The 25,169-nt window shown below is 35.4% G+C and overlaps 1 protein-coding gene across 1 annotated transcript in view; it reads left to right on the top strand.

Annotated features, from left to right (window-relative positions):
* rho-5 (rhomboid-5) overlaps positions 1-25,169 on the top strand; it is a 464,881-nt gene that overhangs the window by 204,848 nt on the left and 234,864 nt on the right. Inside the window, exons 8-9 of the mRNA XM_090404834.1 lie at positions 14,664-14,803; positions 22,559-22,670. Of these exons, the coding sequence (XP_090260960.1) occupies positions 14,664-14,803; positions 22,559-22,670 (252 nt within the window). The remainder of the gene's footprint in view (positions 1-14,663; positions 14,804-22,558; positions 22,671-25,169) is intronic.

Here is a 25,169-nt window from a genome sequence, read left to right on the forward strand (position 1 = left end):
TCTGTCGATACTTTTCCATCATCTGCCTTAACCCAAAGATAGCATCTGTTGTTGATCCACCAGACATGAAGCCAAATTGTTCCTTTGCAATCTCCACCTCCTTCCTCAATCTACCATCAAGAACCCTTTCTAGGATTTTCATTGTGTGGGACATCACCTTTATTCCTCTGTAATTTTTACAGTCTTGTGCATCCCCTTTACCCATGTAGATGGGGACAAGAGTATTTTCCTCCATTCCTCGGGTATATTTTCCTGTTGGCAAACTTTCATGAACACGTCCCACAGCAGGTCAATTCCCTCTTCCCCCAGTGCCTTCCATGCCTCCACTGGAATTTTGTCGGGCCCCACCGATTTTCCATTCCTCATCCTCTTCATGGCCTCCATCATTTCCACTCTACTGATGTTCTGCACCATCCCCTCAAAAGGCTGCCCATCTCCTCTGTGAGACCTTGCATTTTCTTCATTCAAAAGTCCCTCAAAGTATATTTTCCATCTGTTTCTTATGTCCACATCCCTCCATAATACTCTTCCTTCAGCGTCTTTGATCTGCCTCACATGTAAGATGTCCTTTGCTGCTTTATTTCTACATTTTGCTAGTTGGTAAATTTTTCTCTGTCCTTCCTTTGTTTCTAATTGATCATACAGATCTTGATATGCCATGGCCTTCGCCTATGCCACAACTCTCTTGGCTTCTTGCTTTCTCTCTCTGTCCTCTTCCACTCTTGACTCATCTCACTTCTGCTTTGCCTTCCTCTTAGCTGTCACTGCCACTTGTACATTATTATTCCACCACCAACCCTCCTTCTGCTCTCTAATCTTTCCAGATGTCTCACCAAGCACCTCGATTGCATAGCTCAGGATTACTTTTGAATTATGTTTCCACCAATCTTGTACACTTTCCAGTCCATCCAAAATCCTCTCTAACACCCTCTCCCTAAAGCGATTCCTCACACTCTCCTCTTTTAAGCGAAACCACTTAATTGTCTTCATCCCACGGCATCCAGAAGTTCTTATCTTCGATCTTATTTTAAAGTCTGCGCATAGCAGTCAGTGTTGCTGTGCTACTTGATCTGTTGGAATTACTTTACAATTTGTCACAACCTTAAGATGTTTTCTTCTAGTCAAAATGTAGTCAATTTGTGAACTGTTGTTACCACTCCTTAATGTTATCAAATGTTCTTCCCTCTTGTAGAAAAACGAGTTCACAATTGCCAGATCAAATGCAAAGTCCACAACCCTCTCTCCTTCCTAGTTCATCATTCCCACTCCGTGGCCACCTTTCACAGTCTCTATTCTGTCTTCCTATGTGTCCGTTCAAGTCCCCTCCGACAATCTCCATCTCATTTTCTTCCAATTCCCTCATTTCTTCATCTAACACATTCCAGAACTCATCTTTCTCCTCTGCTGTACAACCAACTTGCGGGGCATATACACATAATACGACCACTGCTCTTCTCCAAGAATTTTATTTGCATGATCCTGTCGTTCCTTCTACCCACTTCCAGTACTTCACCCTTCATTCTGCCACACACCACAATTCCTACACCATTTCTTCCCTCGTTATTCGCTCCAGAGTAGAACAATTTATATCCATCTCCCAGTTCCTTTGCCTTTCCCCCTTCCACCTTGTCTCCTGCACACATAAAATGTCCAACTTCCTCTTCCTCATCATGTCTGCCACCTCTCTTCCCCTTCCAATCATGCTTCCAACATTCAGTGTTCCCACTCACGACATCCTCTCCACCTGCTGGGGTCGCTTCTTTAACTGCACTCGCCATTGATGCGGTAGCCCTCGTCCACTTCTCGCAGCTGTAGGGCAATGTGGCTGTGTGTCGCTTAAGGGGTATGCCCTAGCCCTTATATCATTTTCTCTTTGACTCATATCATAGTTTGAGCTGGCATTGAAGTTTTCCGACTGGATGCCCCTTCCTGACATCAACCCTCGCATTTATCCGGGCTTGGGACCAGCACCTATTGAAGCTAGCTTGCCTCCTTCGGTGGCTGCATAAGACGAAATGACTTAGCAAGATAGGAAAGACTCACCCCCTAGCCCTCGAATACTCTAATAGCATCAGGGGGAAGGAGCAAGGAGAGGAGAAAGAAGCAAAGAAAGAAGAGGAGGGACCAGTCTACAGAATAATATAACAGATATATATTACATGAAGTAAGGCATGGTCCAGCATCTGGTACCTCGGGTTTGCCATGTCCGTACTCACTAAAGTGAGCCCTTGAGGTTAGTTAATCCTATCTTCTATGTCTGTAAATTGTATGTACTTGTGGTTGGTTTTTCCTGTTTTGCAGGATGAAAAACATGCATTTTTAGGAGGGGAAAATCCTGCTGCCTCTATATGAGACCTTTAACTCACCATCGCTTGTAAAGCCATGATTTAAGGTTCTTTGCATTCTAGACAGGATTCAAACCCAGACATTTCCAGCCAAAGATCATTGCCTCTATTGACTAAGCTAGGGAGGTTCTTCAATGCTTTCCTTTGAAACTTGGAAAGTTTCTCAGAATGTAAAATTTACTGCAAATGTGACTCTATAATAAATCATCTTCCCTCTCACTGTAGGTAATGTTCTGTGTGATAGTTACTTTACAATTTTCTGTCATTTCCTGTAGCTTGAGGATAATGCTACATATGTTAGTTGTTGCAGTTGTCTTTTGATATCTTTCAACGATAATTTAACTTTAATGACACTTAGTAATAAATAGCAGATTTTTGGCATTATAAAGTGTATGTCTTTTAAAAAATACACACAATATTATGATAGTTCTACATGAAAACATTATATTATTACTAGCTTCCTATCAGCAATGTTACTTCAAAGTAATCTGTTATCTGTCAAAACTCCAATATTCTATCCATCCATTTGAGATGGGTTATGCCTGCTAATTATGGATTTTAGGCACTTAATGCAGATGACTTGCCACTCCTCTACTGCTTCCTTTAAGGGTATATTTTTATGGAGCCAGTTTGCCTGTATTGAGAGATGAACAACCTGAGTTTCTGTGACGAAAAACCCTCCACCTCCATATGAGACCAGCTAACATATCTTTAATTGAAAAGTCCTGATAAAGGTTCTTCATGTCTTAGACAAAATTCGAACTAAGGTCTTTCGAACCAAAGATGCTCCATCAAAACCAATTGTGCTATGGAGGCTCCATTCCAATATTTATTACCAGTTCTCATATTACTGTCTTCTAAGAATAAGTGAAATTCTTACTGTTGCAATCCACCTAGATCTTTGTCTTCTTCTGTGTCTTTTTACTGCCATCCTGCAAAATACACTGCATCTGCTAACCTTTTTTCTCCCATTCTGTTTAAATCACCTTTTAGATTAGCCCTGCTCATCCATTCTTGAATGGTAACAATGTCAGCTTTCATAATATCCTCATTTTAATTATCATATTGCTATTGATGCTATCTGTTCACTCCCCTAATCTTTCTTAGGACTCTCATATCTGTGGTTACCACTCTTTGATCAAGTATCATTTCTATCCCCAGCTTTCTCATTCATATATTAAAATTGCTTTGAACATTGTCTTATAGTTTAGTGTATGACTGATTTCTCTTATTCCATATAAATTTATTTAGTTAACTTCCTACCATACTAGCTCTGCCAATGCTGTTGTCTATTTTTGTAATCAATTTACCATCCTCACTAAAATCTTTGCCTACATAGCTGAAATGTTTTACTTGTTTTATAAGTTCTCTATTTAGGATGCAATTAATGTTTTCAATGTTCTTGCCAATTTTCACTGTCTTTGTTTTTTCTCCCTCCTTCATTTTCATACCAGATTCATTATAGCAGTTATTCAGTTTAGTCAGAGAGTCCTGCAGACTTGTACTGGATTTATTTATGAGTATGATGTCATCTGCATGAAGTAAAGAGTTGAGATTAATATCTCCAGTTTTGATATTAGGTATAATGCCATTACTTTGTAATGGGCCTTCTTCTCTCATACCTGATTTAACATCAACCAACCTGCCTGCACCTCCTTCAATTTTAACTGCTGACATACAACTCAAATACAGATTGTATATATTTCCATATAATGTCCTATTTACACATATAACAGAAACATACTTTGAGAAATCATGGACATATAACAAGAATCTGTATGTCCATGATTGCTCAACTATTTCTCATAAAGTGACAATCATCTGGAATTTGACATTATGACCAATCCTTCTGAATTATGCAGCATAGTCGGTCAGATACATCTGCTCTAGCTACCTTTCCTCATTTGAAGTTCTTAATGGCCTTTTCTACCTCAAGTGTTGATATGTACTTTTCATTGCATTCCTCTTGAATGTTTTCTACCACTGTGCTGTCACTGCTTGTTTCATTTAGCAGTCTGAAAGTAATTACTTGAGACATCTAGATTATTTATCTTCAGTATTCATGCCACCTTTATTATCTCTTATTCATTTTATAGTACTCTTTCCTCCTTTTCTAAGTTTTTTTCAGTCTCTAGAATATTTTGCCACCTTCCTGATATTTATTTTCTGTGTTCTCACCAATGTTTAGTGGAGCAAGCTACCAACACTCCTAACACCAGGAGTGTTGGTAGCTTGCTCCACCTTTGCAAGGAGTGTTCTGGTGTTGTACCACCTTATCCCAGTCCTGAAGATACTTTCAGGCGCAAACTTTGTTTGCTCACACTTGGATAAAGGATTAAACTAAATTTATTATCTCACCAATGTCTTAGCTAGTTTTACGCAGTGCACAATGTTTGACTTTCTTATATTTTTTCTTATTCTCTCAGAGCACAAGCTGACTTGTTAATATACTGTCTTCACTGAAGATATTACCTGAATAAGTGAAATTTGTAAGTTACGAGAATGCAGTTGATTTTTCTAATTTCTTACTTGTTTTCAGTTTTGATATTTTATTGTTCATTTTTATGTTGCATTTATGGTTTCTACTTTAAATGAAGGATTTTGGCTCTTTTTTTGTATTGTTTTCCACACCATTTGGTAGTTCATTTATGGAAACAGTATTCTCGAATGAGCTTTTCAACATCTCTCCTGGGTTATATTATTTAAAAAAAAAAAATCTTTAGGTTTGTTCCTGTAATTGTTGTTGGAAAACATGCTGTGATTCAAAAGTGTGTCATATAGATATATAAATATAAATTCAATTTTGTGAAAGAAATCTCACTCCTTTAAAGTGAGATTTAGTATGATTGAGGAGTCTTTATAATCTGCATCACCCACTCCAAATATGGCAGTGGTTAACATGAATGTAGTTTGTGGGCTTTGCTCTTCTGATGTCATCTTCTCAGAAAACAAATTGTTGTATATATAAGTTTAACTGCTCTTTGCTATATGTGTCACCACCACTCTAGTGCAGTTACATGGAGTGGAGTTTCCACTTGCAGAGGAAATTATGGATATTTCACCTGAAGGTGAGTTAGTTGGTCTAATGAGGGTGGCAGTGTATTTCATCTCCCTTGTCAGACCACACTTGGACTAGTGTTCTCTGATTTTGTCCCCGGGCTCTGAAGGGGATGAATTAACTGTGGAAAGGGTGCAGAGGCAGATAACATAGATGGTATCAGGACTGTACAATGTTAGTTATGAAGACAGGCAGAGGGAATATGTGGGATATCTATTTGTAGTGGAAGGGGACCTCCCAGTGATGGTACTGGCCCTTTTCATTCTTCCTCTTTTTCTTCATTTTTTTTCCCCATGGTTAATTATACATAGGTATCTATCAAAGAAAACATATTTTCCCTAACAATTATTTTGGAGAAATTATTCGAGTGTACTCTGACGTGTTCCCTTTCTAGACTGCAAGTGAACAAAGGTTAGCATGAAAATTATGGCGATACTGTGATAATTGCTTTATTTGGCTGTAAACAAGATGACTCATCACAAATATATAGTCACCTCAGTCAGCTGAATAGTAGTGTAGCTGCTTTTCAACAGGCTGTAGATTGTCAAAATAACTTTCCTAATGTTTATAGAAACTTTTACACATTTAAAAAATATAAAATTTTATTCAAAAACTCCAAGATATTTAATCCAACCTAACATGGACATCATCAGAGAGACAGATCAGTAACATTCAAAACACGAATCATAAGAATGAGTTGTGAAGCATCCTAGCTCATGTCTCGGTTGCAGCTGAGGTGATTGGATTACACCATTAAAGTTCAAAGGAACAATTGTAAAAGTTGTGCAGATAGAAAACATTATGGACAATCAATAATAATAATCACTTTGCAAAGATTGGCATACAGTCAGTGTGGTTAAGGATCAATTTCATAGATTTCACATTTCAAAGAAAAGACCATCAAATTTGAACCTGTTGGAATGAAGTAAATCTCTGCCTGGTCTTCTGGGAAAAAATCAGACAATGTAGCCTTTCTATTCATCAACATACTGTTATATTTGAAAATCATTTGTACCTGTGTGTTATATTTAAAAATCTTGATTGCACCAATTATGGGTAGTGTCCCTTCCCTTAATGCATAGCATTATACATGTCCGCAAGGAGATGTGCTTTGCATTATGGGAGATACTAAGACAAGTAGTGATGAGAGCTTGGTCCACCTTTACCATGAGTTGCCTCAGTCCTGAAGATACTTCAGGCGCAAACTTTGTTTGCTTACACTTGGATAAAGGATTAAACTAAATTTATTATAGTCTAACCAAGTGGAGAAAAAAATACTTCCAACAAATTAGCTGAGATATATCAAAAATTTCAACTATATACTGTAAATACTGTAAGCATGTAATTATATACAATAGATTTTGTATATCAAGTAATTCACTTTATCTCTCTAAGGAGATCTGACATTCATATTCTATATAGAATTACAATTAGTAAATTGTTCTTATTCCTTCCCTCCTCTTTTACCTTACGGTGTTGAGGATTTTTCTACATTTAACCGCTACTGTATTGAGGATAAGCCCTATGCTTCTAGTAAATTCTAATATTCTATATATATTTTAAATTCTTATTACAGATTTAAAACATATCTATATAGCCATTCTAGAATTATATAATATGAGCTCAGTAAAAGTATATATCTTTCACTCTATGACTCACAGTTAAATTCAATTCTGAGAGATAATATAAAATACTATACAAAAGAAGTTAAATATCTCACTTGACTAATATACTTGCATGTCTTCCAATAAGCAGGTTTCCTTAATACAGCTTTTCTGTATTTTGTTGAAGTAGGCATGAAGAATAATTGCTCTGGCAATAAAATTACATTGATCTAAGCAGTTTAGAATGCAATATAGTTTAGAAGTTTAGATTTTATATTTAGAATGAAATATAGTTTAGAAATGCAGTTTAGAATTTTGTAGATTCCATCCAATAAAAGGATGGAATCTACAAAAAATTCCATGATGCTCCTCAGTGCATGTTCCATTAAAACTTGGATAAGTAGTCCAATTCATAATTATGAATTGGAATTGCTAGTTTCCAATTCATAATTATGAATTGGAAACTAGCAATAATAATATCAGTATTATTATTGCTAGTATGATACTTGTATTCCATTCTGTTTTGGCCTTTACCTTGGTAGTAACTTAACATGGTAGTAACTGATTAAAATTGTGTTGTTGGAAATTTTATACTGTAGTGCATGTTCAATTAAAACTATTTAACTTGACTAATGTGTTTAGGGATTGTAAAACTGAAAATAATCTGACCATGGAACAGAAGTGGTGCACTCATTCATATTATCCTACTTATCAATACTACATGATAAAGTTTACAGTATTATTAATGTGATATTGATAATTTTCCTCCAAATTAACCTGGTATTTCTAATAACTCCCATATTGAGTTCCTATATTTTGGTCTTCTATGGTCATTTGTTCTCAGATGGTGTGATCACTTAGGTGGTAAGAGGACAGATTAGTAAAGCAGGTGTGTGATGCCAAGATGACAGGTAAAGGATCAAAATCTAGGGTGTGATGCTTTTCTAAGTGCATGGACTCTAGATCTTGATTTTTTTTCTGAGTGCAGATTTCATTTTTTTTTTAACCATTGATGCTTCTTATGTTGATAGTAACTTTTAATCTCACTGAGTTTGAAGTTTTTCCAGTAAACAATTGCACTGTTTGACCTGTAACTTTTTGAAAACAGCATGGATTTAATTTAACTAGGTAACTTCCCAGCCAGCATGGTATTCAGTCATGCTTTACCATTATATTTGTAATTTAAGTTAATATAAAATATAGTATATTCAGCTAAGTGTCAAATTGCTTGTCTATCCTCAATTTTGAGTATTCAGATGGACCTATTAAATAGAGTGCTTCACATAAACATGGGTTTGGACATTGAATCAGAAGCTGAGGTCAGTCCTTTACATTATTTAAAGGCTAGGTGAAACTCTCTTAGAAGGCTGTTGGTGATGAAAAAATGGAGATGCTAAGAGAGTGGGTAGGATTGCCAAGAATTGCAGCATTCATATTGTATCTAAGTGAAATTATTGCTGGTATGATACTTGTATTCCATTCTGCTTTGGCGTTTACCTTGAATAACACTAGTAGTAACTGACTAAAATTGTGTTGTTGGAAACTTTATACTGTAGAAAGTCTAGATGTTAGAAAAGAAAATCAGAACAGGGTCCCCATTGTTTTTGTAAGAGACCCAGGGCAAACAGAAAAGTCAGCTACTGGAACAAACTCCAAATCACAATCATCAGCAGTATTCAAGATTGCCATCATCAGCATAAGAGGCTTCATTGAAATTGAATAATAATTGCTTTTACCAAAACAATGAAGACAAAAACTGGTGAGAATGTTCTAAACAATAAATACAAGATGTTATATGCAGACAATAATGATCAGTGAAAGGAAGGAGTAGATATAGTATTTAGCACTACACACAAGGTTAATCTTCTTAAATGGCAGGCATTATGAAGTAGAGTGAAGTGACCAAACATTCAAAATAGGAATTTGGATAATGAGACATTACTGTCTATGGTCCCACAGGAAGTTCTATTAAGGAAGATATGGAGGAACTTCCCGAGAAGGCATGGACAAAGAAAAAGTAATAGTTGCTGCTTGTTGGAGATTTAGAGCAGAAGAGGAAATGAATTCCAGACATAGTTTTGGAGAAAAAAATTGAAGCCAGTAATAATGGTAAGTACCTGCTGGATTTCTATTTGATATATGGACTAGTCATTTTTTAATGCCATGCTTCAACATAAAGATGTGCACAAATTCACATGGAGCAAAGATGCAAGAAATAAGAAACGTCTCATTGACTATTTTATTGTCGATAGTGATATCTTTACACTAGTTCAACACATCAGAATATACCTATTTCTCATGAAGTGAAAATCATCTGGAATTCGATCCTATGACCAGGCCTTCTGAATTATGCAAGTATAGTCACTGTAAAGCTTTTATCTCCATATTCAAGCATTTCTGGTCAAATATCATCTGCTCCAGCTGCCTTTCCATATTTCAAGTTTTTGATGCCGTTTTCTACCTCAAGTGTTATATAATCTTGATTGCATTCCTCTTGAATGTTTCTACTGTATAATGTCCCATTTATACCATATAACTGCAGTGTTTTGAACAGCTTTTCTCTTGCCCCTTGTCATATGCCTTTTCCAGATCTACAGAAACATAGATACGGATCCTTGTTATGTTCTCTTCTCTCCATGTGAATTTGTGTGCATCTTTATGATGGAAATATGGTATTGGTAATAACTAGTCCAGTCCTGAACAGAAATCCAGCAAGTATACTTACCATAATTATTAACTTTGCTCTCTTCTCCAAATTTTCCCATAACATTTCTTTGTCTAGTAATCAGTCAGCTTCCTTCTCTAATGCCTTGAAAAATTCATCTACTTCTTCCTTAGTAGAACTTTTTATGAGACCATAGGCACAAATCTCATTGTCCAGTTTCCTATTCTGATATTGCCTGCCATTCAAGAAGACTGTTTTTGTATCTAGTGTTGTATACTATAGCTACTTCTTTTTCCTCTTTGTCATTGTCTGAATATACCATCTTATATTTGTTTTTGTCTGCTTTGTTTCAGTATTACCTGTTTTGTCGATGTGGTACTTAATTCATTTTTTCTGTTAGTTCCGTTTCTTTTCAGTTACTGCTTCTTATGTTCTTCTTGTGGTAGCAATCTTGAATTCTGCTGATTGTGAATTAGGATTTGTTTCAGTAGCTTGTATTTTGCTGTTTACTTTGTTCCCTGATGAAAACAACTGGATCCTTGTTTAACCTCAGCTAGCATGAAGATCTATCATGTTGTTTTGGTTTAAGCCAATAATGATACAATTTGCTGAGTTAATTTCCAGATTGCCAGCCATCCTTGTTCATTCAGTATCCAGGTATATACCTACTAACAGGGTGCTCCATAAGAAGGTGAGGATTGGATGTTAGGTCAGAAGTCCTGGTCTGTTCTACACATTCCTTAAAAATGCTACATGGATGTCTTCCCCCATTTATCTTGCTTTGACCCCTAAGTACCATAATTTCATATCCAGTATTTATGTTTTTATTTTTGCTAGTCCACCAATATTTAGAGTATAGTTTTTTATTATTATTATTTTGCTTTATTAATTTATTTCATTGACTTTTTTTTAACTTTTTATATTCATTATATTTTTTATAAGATTGTAAACTTTCTTATTCTGCCAGTGTAACAATTTTTTTACACTATTCCTTCTCCCTCACTTTTTTTTTTTTTTTTTTTGCACTTAATAATTAATTTTTTGTTCATGCAGATGTCTGCATCATCATCATATTCCTGATATGTACCCTCAAGAGGTGTACATGACACTATGAAACATTTACGTTATTATTCCTATTGAAAGTTTTCTTTCAAATTAATCTGTTATCTGTGAGGAGTTATATTTTGATCTTCTGCAGTACTTCTAAGTACATCAGTCCATCCAAATTGATGATCTTTAAACTTCCAAATGTTATGGAATCCTTGTAAATATTATTCATATTTAAACCTATTTAGTGGAGCTTTGGCATCTATTTTTAGGTATAAAATCACTCGTTCCTAAATGTTTCTCCTAACTAATATCTTCATTTTTAGCATGATTTTGCCATTGATGCCATCTGTTCACTCCCCTATTTTTTTTCGACGCTTGCATGTCTGTGGTTTCTAGTCTTTTGATCATCTGTTTTATATCTAACTCTGCTATCAGATCCATTAAATGCTATAGTATACACTGCTTTGTATACAGCTGGTTTAGGTTTGGTTAATTTCCCTCTTATTCCAATAAATGCATCCAACTTTCTCTCTACCATCCCAACTTTGCTTATTCTGTTCTCTCTTTCCTTATTTAATTTGCCATCATCATCATCACTGAAAATATGGCTAAATTGCTGAGATATTTTTCTTGTTCTACTTGTTTACTGCATTGAGAATGCAGTTGAAATTTTCTATGTTCCTGCATATTTTCATAGTTTTTATCTTTTTATTGCTGATTTTCATACCACGTTTATTACAGCTGTTATTCAGTTTAATAAAGGAATCCTGCAGACTATTGCTGTATTCATTTATGAATTCAGTATCAATCTACATAAAGAGCTCACATTGACATAATAATATTCAATACCAATTTTGATTCATAGTGTGATCGATGTAGTTTATGAATAACAGTGTAAATAATGTGAACCTTTGACTTACACCTGATTTTATTATCAGACTATATTCCTGTACTCCTTCAGTTCTGTTTGCTTATGACTTCAGTATAGACTGTTTATTTACTTCAAATAATATTCTGTTAGCATCTTATAATTTTAATGTCTGGAACAGTGTTTCTCTTAGTGTCTTGTCATCTGCTTTTTTCCAGATCTCCAAAACCTAACTGCAGAATCCTTCTTATGTACTCATGATTTTTCAACTATTTGTTTTAAAGTGAAAATTTGCTTCTGACTGATATTTGATCCCAGCAAAGATGAGGATCTTAGCCGTTTCTCTTATGTGCTTGTATAAATCTGACCCAGAACATTTAGTAGCTAAATTCTATCTGTAATTCTTACTTTGCTTCTTTTTTTATATAAATGGGTACTTTGAGAGCTTTACTCATTCATCTAGGATTTATCCTTCTGACCAGGCCTTCTGAATTATGCACTGCAAGCACTAAACCTTCATACCTTCATATTTGAGTATTTCTGGTTGAATGTCATTAACTCCAGCTAGCTTTTTCACATTGGAGGCTTTTTTTTACTTCAAGTATTTGATAAGTAGTCTTTGTTTCATTCCTCTTAAATATTTTTTTTTGTCACTGTTCTCCACTTTTTGTTTCATTTAACAGGCTTTCAGAGTAATTGCTGCAACATCTTTGCTAATCAATATCATATTATCATCTCTGATTCATTTCACATCACTCTTCCATCTATTTCTAAACTTTTTTCCAATAGTCTCCAGAAAACGTTTTGTCACATTTAATATAGATGATAAATATCAGAAAGGTGTAGACCTTTCTGATATTTATCATCTATATTCTTGCTAGAATCTTCCCATTACTTTTGTTGAGCTACTTTTACAAAAAAAATTTCTGTGTTCGTTCAGTGCATTTTCTGACTTTATGTGGTTCCCACACATGAAAGGTTGTTTGTGAACCTATGGTACATTTGTACTGTGGGTGGGTTAAGAATCCTCTCCCTCTATTTTTATTGATAAATATTTTTATTTTGAATATGAGGACTTTACATCTTCCACAGAAAGAGCAGTTGATTGCACAAGATACTGGAGGAACATTTGATTATATTTATTGTATATAGTTAGAGAGAGAATTGTTTAACTGTACAGGTTAGCATGAAGTGGCGAGATTATGAGAACTGTGTAACTGTAATAGCACTTCACAAGGTTAGAATGCAGCACCTGTTATTTTCAACATGCTAAAAACACTCTGATCAGTAGGATGTTTGTGTATCGGACTACTGACCATTATAAAGATACAGAAGACATATCTCACCACCAAAGAACAGATCGACCATGCTGCATTGGGATTTAAAGCTTGTGGGGGCGGTGAAGGCATGCCTTTTCTGTAATCCTGTGAGAGTGCAGAAAGTGATGTCATGGAGATGAATGGTTTCCAGAGAACGATGTCACATGTACTAACCGATGACCTGGGAGTGAGAGTCTATCGTCATTTCACTGGATACTTCCTAATACCTCAACTTATGCGGAGAGGGTGATAAAATCAAAGGCACTTTTCTGGCAGTACGTGAACAACAGACAGAGATATCCTTTCACAGATGAGAAATTTTTCATTGAAGAGCCGTTCAAAATGATTGGTATATGTCCCTGATGGTCGCACAGCACATACCATAGCACCCAGGATTCATCATGTCAATGATGGTTTGGTGTGTGTGTGGGGGGGTGACATATCGGTGGGGTATCCAAGTTGAAGTTTTGATCCCTTTCTGTGAGAAAGGGATCAAAACTTCTGCCTAAGTATATCAAGATCATGCTAGAACCTGGTATGGACCCTGAACAACACTGTATTTCATGGTAAGCAGTGAATCTTCCAACAGGACTCAACCCCTACACACAAGATGAGGACTACACAACAGTGGTTGGAGGTGAATGTGCTTGACCACATATCAACATCTGAGTGTCTAGAAGTCTTGATCTAAATCCATTGGACTTCAAATTGTGGTCGGAGCTTAAGAGAGTAGCCAGCAAGAAATGGCACCACAGCATTGCTACCATAAAGGTGGATTTGGAGTGAGTATTGGCAGCTTTTCCATTGATTGTTGTGTGTGTGCTGCCATCGATATGTGACCTCACAGATTTTGAGCATGTGCTGAAGGCAAAAGGGGGACATTTTGAACATTGAATGCTGCTATATGCATTATATATGTGGTTTGTATGTGCTGAAAGCTGTAAATGATTTACTGATAGATTAAAGATTTATGCATTGTTCAAATTGTAAAAGTATTTATGGCTAGACTAGGTGTGTGTGTGTGTAACACTTTCTGGCACTGACATTACTCTGAAAACATCCTCTGCAACTTTATTTGTAGTTTCACTATAAGACTCGTATCATCAAATGAAGCTGCGGAGAATGTTTTTATCAGAGAGTGAAGGTAGAGTTAGTGGTATAATTAATTTTTTTTTTTTATCCAGTAATAAATCCTTTACAATATTGACAATATGCTTTATTCTATTTAAAATGACATTTTAAATATTATAATATCTCTACGCGTGGATAGGCTTATGTGTTCGTCAGACATGTTGCAATAGGTTTCACGGTATGATAAGAATACAGATGGTTAAGAAAATAACTATTTATTAACTTAAAAGCTAATATTTCGCTGGTATTATATCTTTTAAGTTAATAAATAGTTATTTTCGTAACCATCTGTGTTCTTATCATACCGTGAAACCTATTACAACATTATAATATCCCATTAGGTGTTTATAAATTTAAGGTTTAATCATTTTGTATCTATTATATAAGTTGACCAGTGCTTTTAGAGATAATTTTTGAGCAAGGTCTGAATTTTGTATCCAGTGTTTATACATTGGTATAAGTCTCTTGATTGTTTTTAGTGGCACTCTTTGCACCCCCCCCCCCCCCACACACACACAGTAGTTCTGTTTGTTTCTGACTGCAAAATTTTGTGTCAATTTATTTTTCATAGTTTATTTTTACTATAAGAGAACAATACTTTGAAAGTGCATATTGTTATTTAGTTGTTAGATCAAGCCTTGGACAATTCAAATCGAAGGCAGTTTGGAATGGGTATAGCAGGCAACTTGCTAAATAGGAGGGTACGAGAGGACCGCATTACGTCAGATGTCAAACAGCAATTAGATGACATAGATGACCATAGGTAATTTTTTTTATTCATAAATTGTGGCACTGTATTAACATATTTTAGATTTTCATGTGCTTAAATTTTCTTCAGAGGCTAACAATGAATTGTTAACAGTGCTAATATTCTTATGAAAAATGCCTTAAAAAGATTTTATTGCATTCTTCAGTTGTTTTTGTTGCATTGTTAGCCAGTGACCAATTAATCATCCACCAGTTCCGCTCTAACTGGTGGATGATTAATCCACCAGTTAGAGCGGAACTTTATCTTATAGTGGAAATATGCAGCATTGTCTTCAGTATGTGGCAGTAACCACATCTATATCATATATGGATATGTTATTTTTATTTACTATTATTATTTTTTTTTTTTTAATGACAATCCCAACTATCAGAAGGGTATATGCATATAGCGCATCAATACTGTGGGTGGGCTAATATTTATGATGTTTGAGTACCAAAGAGTATATTAACTATCTCTTCATATCCTGATTGCATCTTCAGCGTTGCTTGCTGTTCATGTTTCTTCGCATAGATAAACATGCAACAACATAGTCAGTTACATTTTTCTCTTAGCAAGTAATGTAAGAAGTGAAATCTAGATTTAACTATTTCAGTATGTTGATATAATAATATTATTAAAAAGTTGACAGAGAAATGAGAGGAGAAGATTTTCTTCATCTTTTCTATATGTGTTTGGCATAAAGGTCTGTAAAGAACATAAACAGGTTGGATAAATCCTTTTTTTTGTTTGAAAAAAAGGAATCAACTATCTTTGTTTTCTAGATAACTCACTAGTTTCAGGTGCTTTTGGGTTGGATCACAGGTTATTGCATTTGTAAAAGATAGATAAAAAAAAAAGGGTCATAAATCATTTTAGTTGATTATCTTTTGTGTACACATGTTAATCAATTCCAGTTTGCAGTGCAAATCAGAAATTCAAGTTCTATCTTGGACATGAGGAAAGGCTACTTAGTTGAAGTTGAGTTAGTCAGTCTGGTAACAGGATTTTTCTTCCTTCAAGAAAATGAGTTTGACCAGAGAATATATGCAATGAGCAGATATAAATACAATCTCTTTAGTTGCTTTATCTATGCTATAATTCCAGCGAAGCCAATACAAATCACAAAGTGAATTTTGACAAAAGGGTGAGAATAGTAATTTTTAGGAATTAAAAAAAAAAAAAATTATATTCCTTCTACTGAAATTTGTCATGAGTAAGTATTATTTCATTTTCATACCATAAGTTTTACAAGAGTCATTTAAAATATTAATAGTTTTTTTCTAGCAGTGGTGTAGAATCTGCTAAAATAATGATATCATCCGCGTATTGTATGTGATTAATGTTGGTACCATTGATTTTTACACCTGGTTCATCGGCTATGGTTTTACAGACTTCTAGCAAGAGGATAAAGAGTTGAGGTGAGAGAGGGCAACCCTGCATTACACCTTTCTCGACTCTGAAATTCTCTGTCTTAATGTTGTTTGTTTTAACAAAAGCTTTGGTGTCTCCATAATAATTTGTAATAAATGTTAAAATATCAGAATCCATTTTTACGTTTTTAGGATAGTAATCAATTTGTTTCTATTAACTGAATCAAAGGCTTGCTTAAAATCTATAAAACAACAGTATATGGGCAGGTTGTATTCCCAATATTTTTCTGCAATATTATTAATGGTGAAGATATGGTTTGTAGTGGATCTATGTGGCCTGAATCCTGCTTGGCTTTCCTCTATGATTTTTTCTGTAAGCACCTATGTTCTCTTTTGTATAATTCGAATGAATAGTTTATAACTATGACTTAAGAGTGTTATGGGTCTGTAATTTTCACATATTCTTTTGTCTCCTTTTTTGTGAATTGGTATAATAATTCCTGTATTCCAGTCAGTTGGAATTACTCCAGTATAAAGAATTTGATTAAATAAATTCATTAAGAAATTAATGGTGTCCTTGCCACCATATTTCCATAGTTCTAATAGATATTTCATCTTTACCTGTAGCTTTTGAAAGTTTCATTTGGTTTATTGCATTTATAATTTATGCTGAGGTTATGGGTGGTGCCTTTTCATATATCATCTTGTCTGTTATACTTTCCTCCTCCTGTTCTTTTTTGATATAATGTTTGATAGTAGTCCTTCCAAATTATTTTAATATTTTGTATTGACCCAGTTTCTAGATTGTTTCTATCTTTCATTGTTAATGGTTTATCTTTATAGATCTAACTGATAAGCTTAGGCGTTGCTGGTTATTCATGACTTATTTTTTCACGGTATTAACAACACCACAAACACTTTTATTAACAAGAATGTTTTATTAACGCTAATATTTCGCTGATTTTCAAATCAGCATCATCAGAGCACAACACACATGTAACCACGACAGTGAGTGAAACAATATAATTGCAGAAAGACAAAAGATCTAAAGTTCTATTTTTGGTGCCCTCTAACGGGAAAAAAAAAAAAAAGCAGTTATCCAGGAGTTTTTCTTAGGATAACCGTCTCCCAAATTTTTGGCAAATTAATGCAACCATATTTGTTAAGGTTGGGAGAATTCTTCAAAGCCATTGCTGACTCAAAAAATAGTCTTTCAGATCTATAACGACTCCTAAATAGCACATTCGTTTTTCTCCATCTAATCCTGTGTGAAGGAGTGTCCAAAGCGTGGTCTGCCAGTCCCGACTTGCCATAGTAATAGTAGCGAATGTATCTTTCATGTTCTTCCAGGCGGATGTTCACTGATCTTCCTGTTTGCCCATAATAGGCCAAGTCACAGTCACATGGAACTTCATACACTCCTGGGTGTGCTAAAGGGTGAAGTTTATCCTTTGGTGAGCGGATCAGAGTTGCCAGCTTGACATGAGGCTTGAAGGTGGTGCGAAGGCCATGTTTCACCAATACTTTGGCTATCTTTTCCGATGTACCTCTGATATAGGGAATAGAAATGGTCATGTTGTATTCTTGTGTATTAGGGGGGGGGGGGCAAAGTAATGGGCCTATGTAGTATTTTTTCTATTTTGTAGGGATTGTAGCCGTTGGCTAAGAACGTATGGCGCAGGTACTGGAGTTCAGTGGTCAGAGCTGTATCGTTAGAACAAATGGCTCTGGCTCTGGCTCTGTGTGTCAGTGTTTTTAAAATGCCGTACTGTTGGACTGGATGATGATGTGATTGTTTATGTAGGTATCTTCCTGTGTGTGTAGGCTTCCTGTAAATAGAAAAAGATAGTGATCCATCTGAAAGGCGGGTGACTAATGTGTCAAGAAATGGTAAACAGTTATTTGATTCTTTTTCTACTGTGAAGTGAATTTTGGGGTGTTGGCTGTTTAGGTAGGTGACAAAAGCATCCAAAGTGTCTTGTCCATGGGGCCAGATGGCAAACACATCATCTACATAGTGCAACCACACTAGTGGCTTGTATGTAGCTGTGGTAAGTACTTTGTTTTCAAAGTGTTCCATGTAAAAATTTGCTAACGGGGGGGGAGAGGGGGGAACCCATAGCAGTACCATTAATCTGTTTGTAGAATTCCCCCCCCCCCCCATGTAAAGTAACCTGCATTCATGGTAAATTGAAATAATTCAAAAATATCTGGGGGAAATTTAGACTTGATTAATTCAAGAGTGTCTATAAGTGGTACATTGGTAAATAGGGAGGTGGTAATATACCACATAAGCAAATAACTGCCCTAAAAAAGTTATACAATAATAAAAATATTATTATTACAAAAGCCGATAAAGGAAATGCAACAGTTATCATGAATAAAGAAGAGTATAACAAAAAAATGCAAGATCTCTTATGTGACAGTTCTACTTATCAAAGTATACATCGAGACCCTACAATGGCGCAAAAGAAAAAAGTCCGAAAATTACTAAAAAAAGTGACATCATGGCCCAAAGAAATCATCAGGAAAATAAAACCAATTCATGTTAAAACACCCCGCATTTATGGATTACCAAAAATCCACAAAACTAATGTTCCCCTACGCGCCATAGTTGATAGCATAGATTGTCCCACATATAAACTGGCCCGGCATTTAGCTAAGTCGCTTGCCCCTCTTACTGGCAACTCCTCTACTTTTGTAAAAAATTCTATCCATTTCAAAACACTGGTTAAAAATCTAATCCTAAAAAATTCAGACATAATGGTTAGTTTCGATGTCACCTCCCTATTTACCAATGTACCACTTATAGACACTCTTGAATTAATCAAGTCTAAATTTCCCCCAGATATTTTTGAATTATTTCAATTTACCATGAATGCAGGTTACTTTAGATGGGGGGGGGGAATTCTACAAACAGATTAATGGTACTGCTATGGGTTCCCCCCTCTCCCCCCCGTTAGCAAATTTTTACATGGAACACTTTGAAAACAAAGTACTTACCACAGCTACATACAAGCCACTAGTGTGGTTGCACTATGTAGATGATGTGTTTGCCATTTGGCCCCATGGACAAGACACTTTGGATGCTTTTGTCACCTACCTAAACAGCCAACACCCCAAAATTCACTTCACAGTAGAAAAAGAATCAAATAACTGTTTACCATTTCTTGACACATTAGTCACCCGCCTTTCAGATGGATCACTATCTTTTTCTATTTACAGGAAGCCTACACACACAGGAAGATACCTACATAAACAATCACATCATCATCCAGTCCAACAGTACGGCATTTTAAAAACACTGACACACAGAGCCAGAGCCATTTGTTCTAACGATACAGCTCTGACCACTGAACTCCAGTACCTGCGCCATACATTCTTAGCCAACGGCTACAATCCCTACAAAATAGAAAAAATACTACATAGGCCCATTACTTTGCCCCCCCCCCCCCTAATACACAAGAATACAACATGACCATTTCTATTCCCCATATCAGAGGTACATCGGAAAAGATAGCCAAAGTATTGGTGAAACATGGCCTTCGCACCACCTTCAAGCCTCATGTCAAGCTGGCAACTCTGATCCGCTCACCAAAGGATAAACTTCACCCTTTAGCACACCCAGGAGTGTATGAAGTTCCATGTGACTGTGACTTGGCCTATTATGGGCAAACAAACAGGAAGATCAGTGAACATCCGCCTGGAAGAACATGAAAGATACATTCGCTACTATTACTATGGCAAGTCGGGACTGGCAGACCACGCTTTGGACACTCCTTCACACAGGATTAGATGGAGAAAAACGAATGTGCTATTTAGGAGTCGTTATAGATCTGAAAGACTATTTTTTGAGTCAGCAATGGCTTTGAAGAATTCTCCCAACCTTAACAAATATGGTTGCATTAATTTGCCAAAAATTTGGGAGACGGTTATCCTAAGAAAAACTCCTGGATAACTGCTTTTTTTTTTTTTTTTTTTTTTTTTTTTTTTCGTTAGAGGGCACCAAAAATAGGACTTTAGATCTTTTGTCTTTCTGCAATTATATTGTTTCATTCACTGTCGCGTTTACATGTGTGTTGTGCTCTGATGATGCTGATTTGAAAATCAGCGAAATATTAGCGTTAATAAAACATCCTTGTTAATAAAAGTGTTTGTGGTGTTGTTAATACCGTGAAAAAATAAGTCATGAATATCTTTATAGATCTTAGTTAATTCTTTGATAATTTTGTACCATTTTATTATAATTTCTTTTATTAGCTTCTTCACAGAGTTTTGTTTTTTCTTCCAACCAATTATTTTTGGCAGATATGCACATTTTATCAATTTTGTTTTTAAGATTCTTATAATGTTGTTTATTTTCTTCTGTATTTTTTATATTTAATATATGCTTTGCTGTTCTTTTTTCTTCTAAAGTATTTAGAATTTCAGGGGTTATCCATTCATGATTTGATCTTGATGTTGTACCAAGTATGTTTCTTACAGTACTTTTAACAATTTTTTTACCTTGATTCCATGTATTTTCTATATTGTCATAGGATAATCTTCTAAACTCATTTCCTGTTAGCGTCTGATAATTATCTTGCCTAAATTTCTCTTTCAGTTTTGACAGGTCCGCTTTGTTGATAGGAGCTCGTGATTTACGATACTTGAATTTTAGTTTAATTTTTGCTGCTAGCAGTTCATGGTAAGTGTCGAAGTCTGGAGTTTTTAAAGTTCTAACATTTTGCACTGATGATTTCCAATTGCATTTGATTAGAATGTAATCAATACAGTTCTTTGTTGTACCATCTGGTGAGGTCCATGTGTATTTGTGGGAAGGTCTATGAAAAAAAAGGGTGTTACAGATAAATAGATTATTTACTTTACAAAATTCTAAACTTCTTTCATCTCTTTCATTTCTATTATCAACTCCAAACCTGCCCATAACATCCTCCATGCCTGGGGTGAACTTCCCAATTTTGGCATTAAAATCTCCCATCACTATTAATATATCTTTCTTATTGGTCTTGTCTATTAGATCTTGCAACTTATCATAAAAGGTATCGATTTCTTCATCTTCATGCGACTGGTCGGGAGTCATAGAATTGAATAATTGTAAAGTGAACGTTTTTTTCTTTACCTTTTAATCTGATAGCGATCATTCTTGGGCCATGACTGCATTTTGTAGACTATTATTCACTAAAATGGCGACTCCTTCTCTATGTATATTGTCCTCTCTGCCCGAGTAGAATAGTTTCCCTGAATTTAGATTTATAACTCCTTCTCCTGTCCAATGGGTTTCAGCCAAACCTAAAGTGTCCCATTTAATCCTAGCAAGTTCTAGTTCTTTTTCCATCAAATTTATTTTCCCAGGTTTTAACAGTGTCCTTATATTTAAGGTTAAGAGATACGAAATTCTATTGGCTGACCACATACTAAACTTCTCGACTGCTCCCTGTGATCTAGGATCAGTCGAGTCGGTTTCCTTGGATGCAATAACATTCTCTTGACACAGTGGAGACTCCTGATTCATAGGGTTGTTTTATGAAGATAGGTAGAGAAGAAAAAAATATTTCTATAAATCTTGAAAATCACCTGCTGGAACAAGTTAATAAATATGTTTATCTTGGTAGTCTTATGTCTAGTAACCTCAACAATATGGAAACAGTAAAACACAGGCTAAACCTAGGTTGGACCAACATGAATAAACTAAACAAAATATGGAAAAATAAAAAAATCCTAATGAGTCTAAAATTAAAATGATATAAAACAATTATTATTCCAGTGGCTACTTATGCTTCAGAAGCCCAGAGATTAACTCAACCAATCAAGAAACTTCAAGCATTTGAAATGAAATGCCTCAGAAAAATTAATAACACCCACTGGATGCAACACAAGACTAATGATCAAGTCAGAACAGATTTAGACTTCCCAGATAATATAATAGTCACAATCATTAATCATCAACTGAGATGGTTTGGTCATATTCATAGACTCCCATATTTAGCTCTGAATGGATATATCGCAAGAAAAAGACCTAGAGGCAGACCAAGAAGTACTTGGATAAAGTTGCTGAAAGAACATTCACATCTATCCAGCTATAGAGTCATGATTGAGATGGCTAAAGATCGCGATAAGTGGAGAACCGTTCTTCTTAGTGGACTCAACCCATTACCAATCGGATGAGATGAGATGAAGTATTATTTAATGCTGCTTTAGAATACTTTTTTTTTCTTTTTTTTTTCCCAACAATTTTATCAGAACTCAGTAAAGTTCTGGTTTGTTTTAAATTGAAAATATAGTTGTATGTTATTAAATACATTCAGTTGTCATTGAATATACAAACCTTGTTCATATATCTCAAAATAATTTTAGTATAACACAGAATCCATGAAATATTTTTTTCTCTCTCCTCTAGGCCTTATTTTACATACTGGGTAACAACAGTCCAAATTTTAGTTGCAATCATATCTTTGGCTGTTTATGGGTTTGGACCTGTAGGATTCCATAAAACTCAAAGGTCGGGGTTGGTAAGTATAATAAAATATTATAGATGGTAAAGCCTTAAAAATAAAGTGCCACTCTATTACAAAATTTCTGTTTTAAAGGGAAAAAAAATCCCATTTAAGATTTGGTTTTGAAAATATAGTTTCATTGCTATTTTTATAGTATACTAGATATTTTTAATTCTTATTAATTTTTCTTTGCAACCAAGTTCCACAACTGGTACCTTATTCTGTCACAGTCTAACTTTATCTAGTGCAGTTAATAGTGGTTATGTTTGCTTGGAAAAACTCTACGTGTGAATTCTCTGTGGCATCTATATAAGGATTTTGAGCTACAGTTGAGACAGCTAATTGCACATGGAGGTAGCATTGTTTTCCTCTCAAGAAACTGAGTTTTTTTGTTTACATACTGAATTGGAATACTCAGTTGGAACTCTAACAGGATGCACCACAAGAAGGTGAGGATTGGACATTAGATCAGATGCCCTGGTCGCTTCTCCACATTCTTTTAAAGGCTATGTGGAAGTGTATCCTCAGTTATACAGCTTTGAGCCTCAAGCATACCCCCCCCCCAGAGGCTGTCGAAATGCTCAGAAATGGAGGAAAGAGTGCTGTAAAAGGAATTAGAGATGATAAAGGTGACATGAATACTGGAAAAAAAAGGTATCCTTGATGTATGGAGTAATTACCTCAAAAAATTGCTAAATGAAACAACCAGTGACAACACAGTGTTCAAAAACACTGAACAGGCATGCAGTGAGGAATACATATCCATCTTGAATTAGAAAAAGCCATCAAAATCCTGACATTACTATTCACAATAACATAGTCAATGAGACTTTTCTTATTCCTTGCCTCTTCTCTTCATGTGAATTTGTACACATTTTTATGTTGGAACATGGTGTTAGTAATAACCAGTCCATGTCCTGAGCAGAAATCCAACAGGTATTTGCCATTATTATTAGGTTTGCTCTTTCGTCCAAATTTTCCCAAAATATTTTTGTATGTCTGACAATCATTTCCTACTCTGCTGTTTAGATCCCTAACAAGGATCAACTTTTCCTTTTTCATTCTGTCAGTTGCTTTCTCTAAAGACTCAAAAAATTCCTCCACTTCTACCTTAGTAGAACCTTCTGTGGGACCATAGGCACAAATAAGTCTCATTGTCCAGTTTCCCCATTCTCATATTTGCCCACATTACTCTACTTGAGACTGACTGCCATTCAAGAAGATTAGCCTTGTATTTAGTGTTGAATACTATGGCTACTCCTTCTTTTCCTTGATTGTCATTACCTGAATATAACATTTTTTATTTATTGCTCAGAAAGATCTCACCAGTTTTTGTCTTTTTTGTTTCAGTCACTCCTATAATGTTGATCTGGTACTTATCCAATTCCTCGGCTAGCTCCATTTCTTTGCTATTCAGGCTTCTTAGGTTGATAGTACCAATCTTTAACTCTGGTAATGTTGAGTTGGGGTGTGCTTTCAGATTTGTTCCAGTAGCTGATTTTCGCTGTTCGCCTTGGTTCCCTGGCAAAAACAATGGGGGCCTTGTTTAACCGGGCGACGCCCCAACCAGCATGAAATTTTGACATGTTGTACCATCATTTTGTATATTGGTTACCAAAATTGGAGATGTTATGTTAATCTCAGTGCTTTACTTTATGCAGATGATGTTATACTTTTAAATAAATCCACTACAAGTCTGTAAGATTCTGTTATTTCCATAAATTTATTCCCTTAAATTTGGTATGAAAATCAGCAATAACAAGACAAAGACAATGAAAATTACAGAAAGATAAAAATATCAACTGCATCGTAAATGGAGATATAGAACAAGTAAAACATTTCAGCTACTAATAATAAGCTCTACCAAATTAAGCATGAAATTAAATAATGAGAGTCTAGCCTAGCAGGATTCGAACAGAGGAAGGTGTTCTTGCTTTGCTCTGCATAGGTCATAGTCATTTTATGCACTCCTTCCTGTTGAGGGGGGGGGGTGATCACATGCCATAAGCACAGTTTTTGGTGAAGATATACCTTAGATGTGAGATTCAACAAAGCTGCTATGGTAGGAAGTCAACTGAATAAATTTATACAGAATGGGAGAGAAATTAGTCAAAACACTAAATTAGCTGTGTATATATATATATCATCATCATCATCATCAAATTCCTGCCATGTACCCTCAAGGGGTGTACAGGATATGATAGTACTACATGAAAAAATTACATCATTATTAATTTCCTATCTACAATTTTCCTCCAAATCAGTCTGTTACTTGTCAAGACTCCAACATTATCAGATCTTATATTTCTATCGTCTAAAGCACTTTGTGCAGTATCAATCCACCTATATCTTGGTCTTCCTCTAGGTCGTTTTGCTGCCAACCTGGCAGAGAACACTTGTTTTGCTAATCTTTCCTCGCCCATTCTGTTTAAGTGACCATACCACCTGAGATTAGCTCTGCTAACACATTCCTGGATGCTGACAATGTCAAGTTCTTTCCTAATATCCTCGTTT

This window comes from Typopeltis vanoorti, chromosome 15 (assembly GCF_054136105.1).
Source record: "Typopeltis vanoorti isolate ZY-2024b chromosome 15, IOZ_Tvanoo_1.0, whole genome shotgun sequence".
NCBI lineage: Eukaryota > Metazoa > Arthropoda > Arachnida > Uropygi > Thelyphonidae > Typopeltis > Typopeltis vanoorti.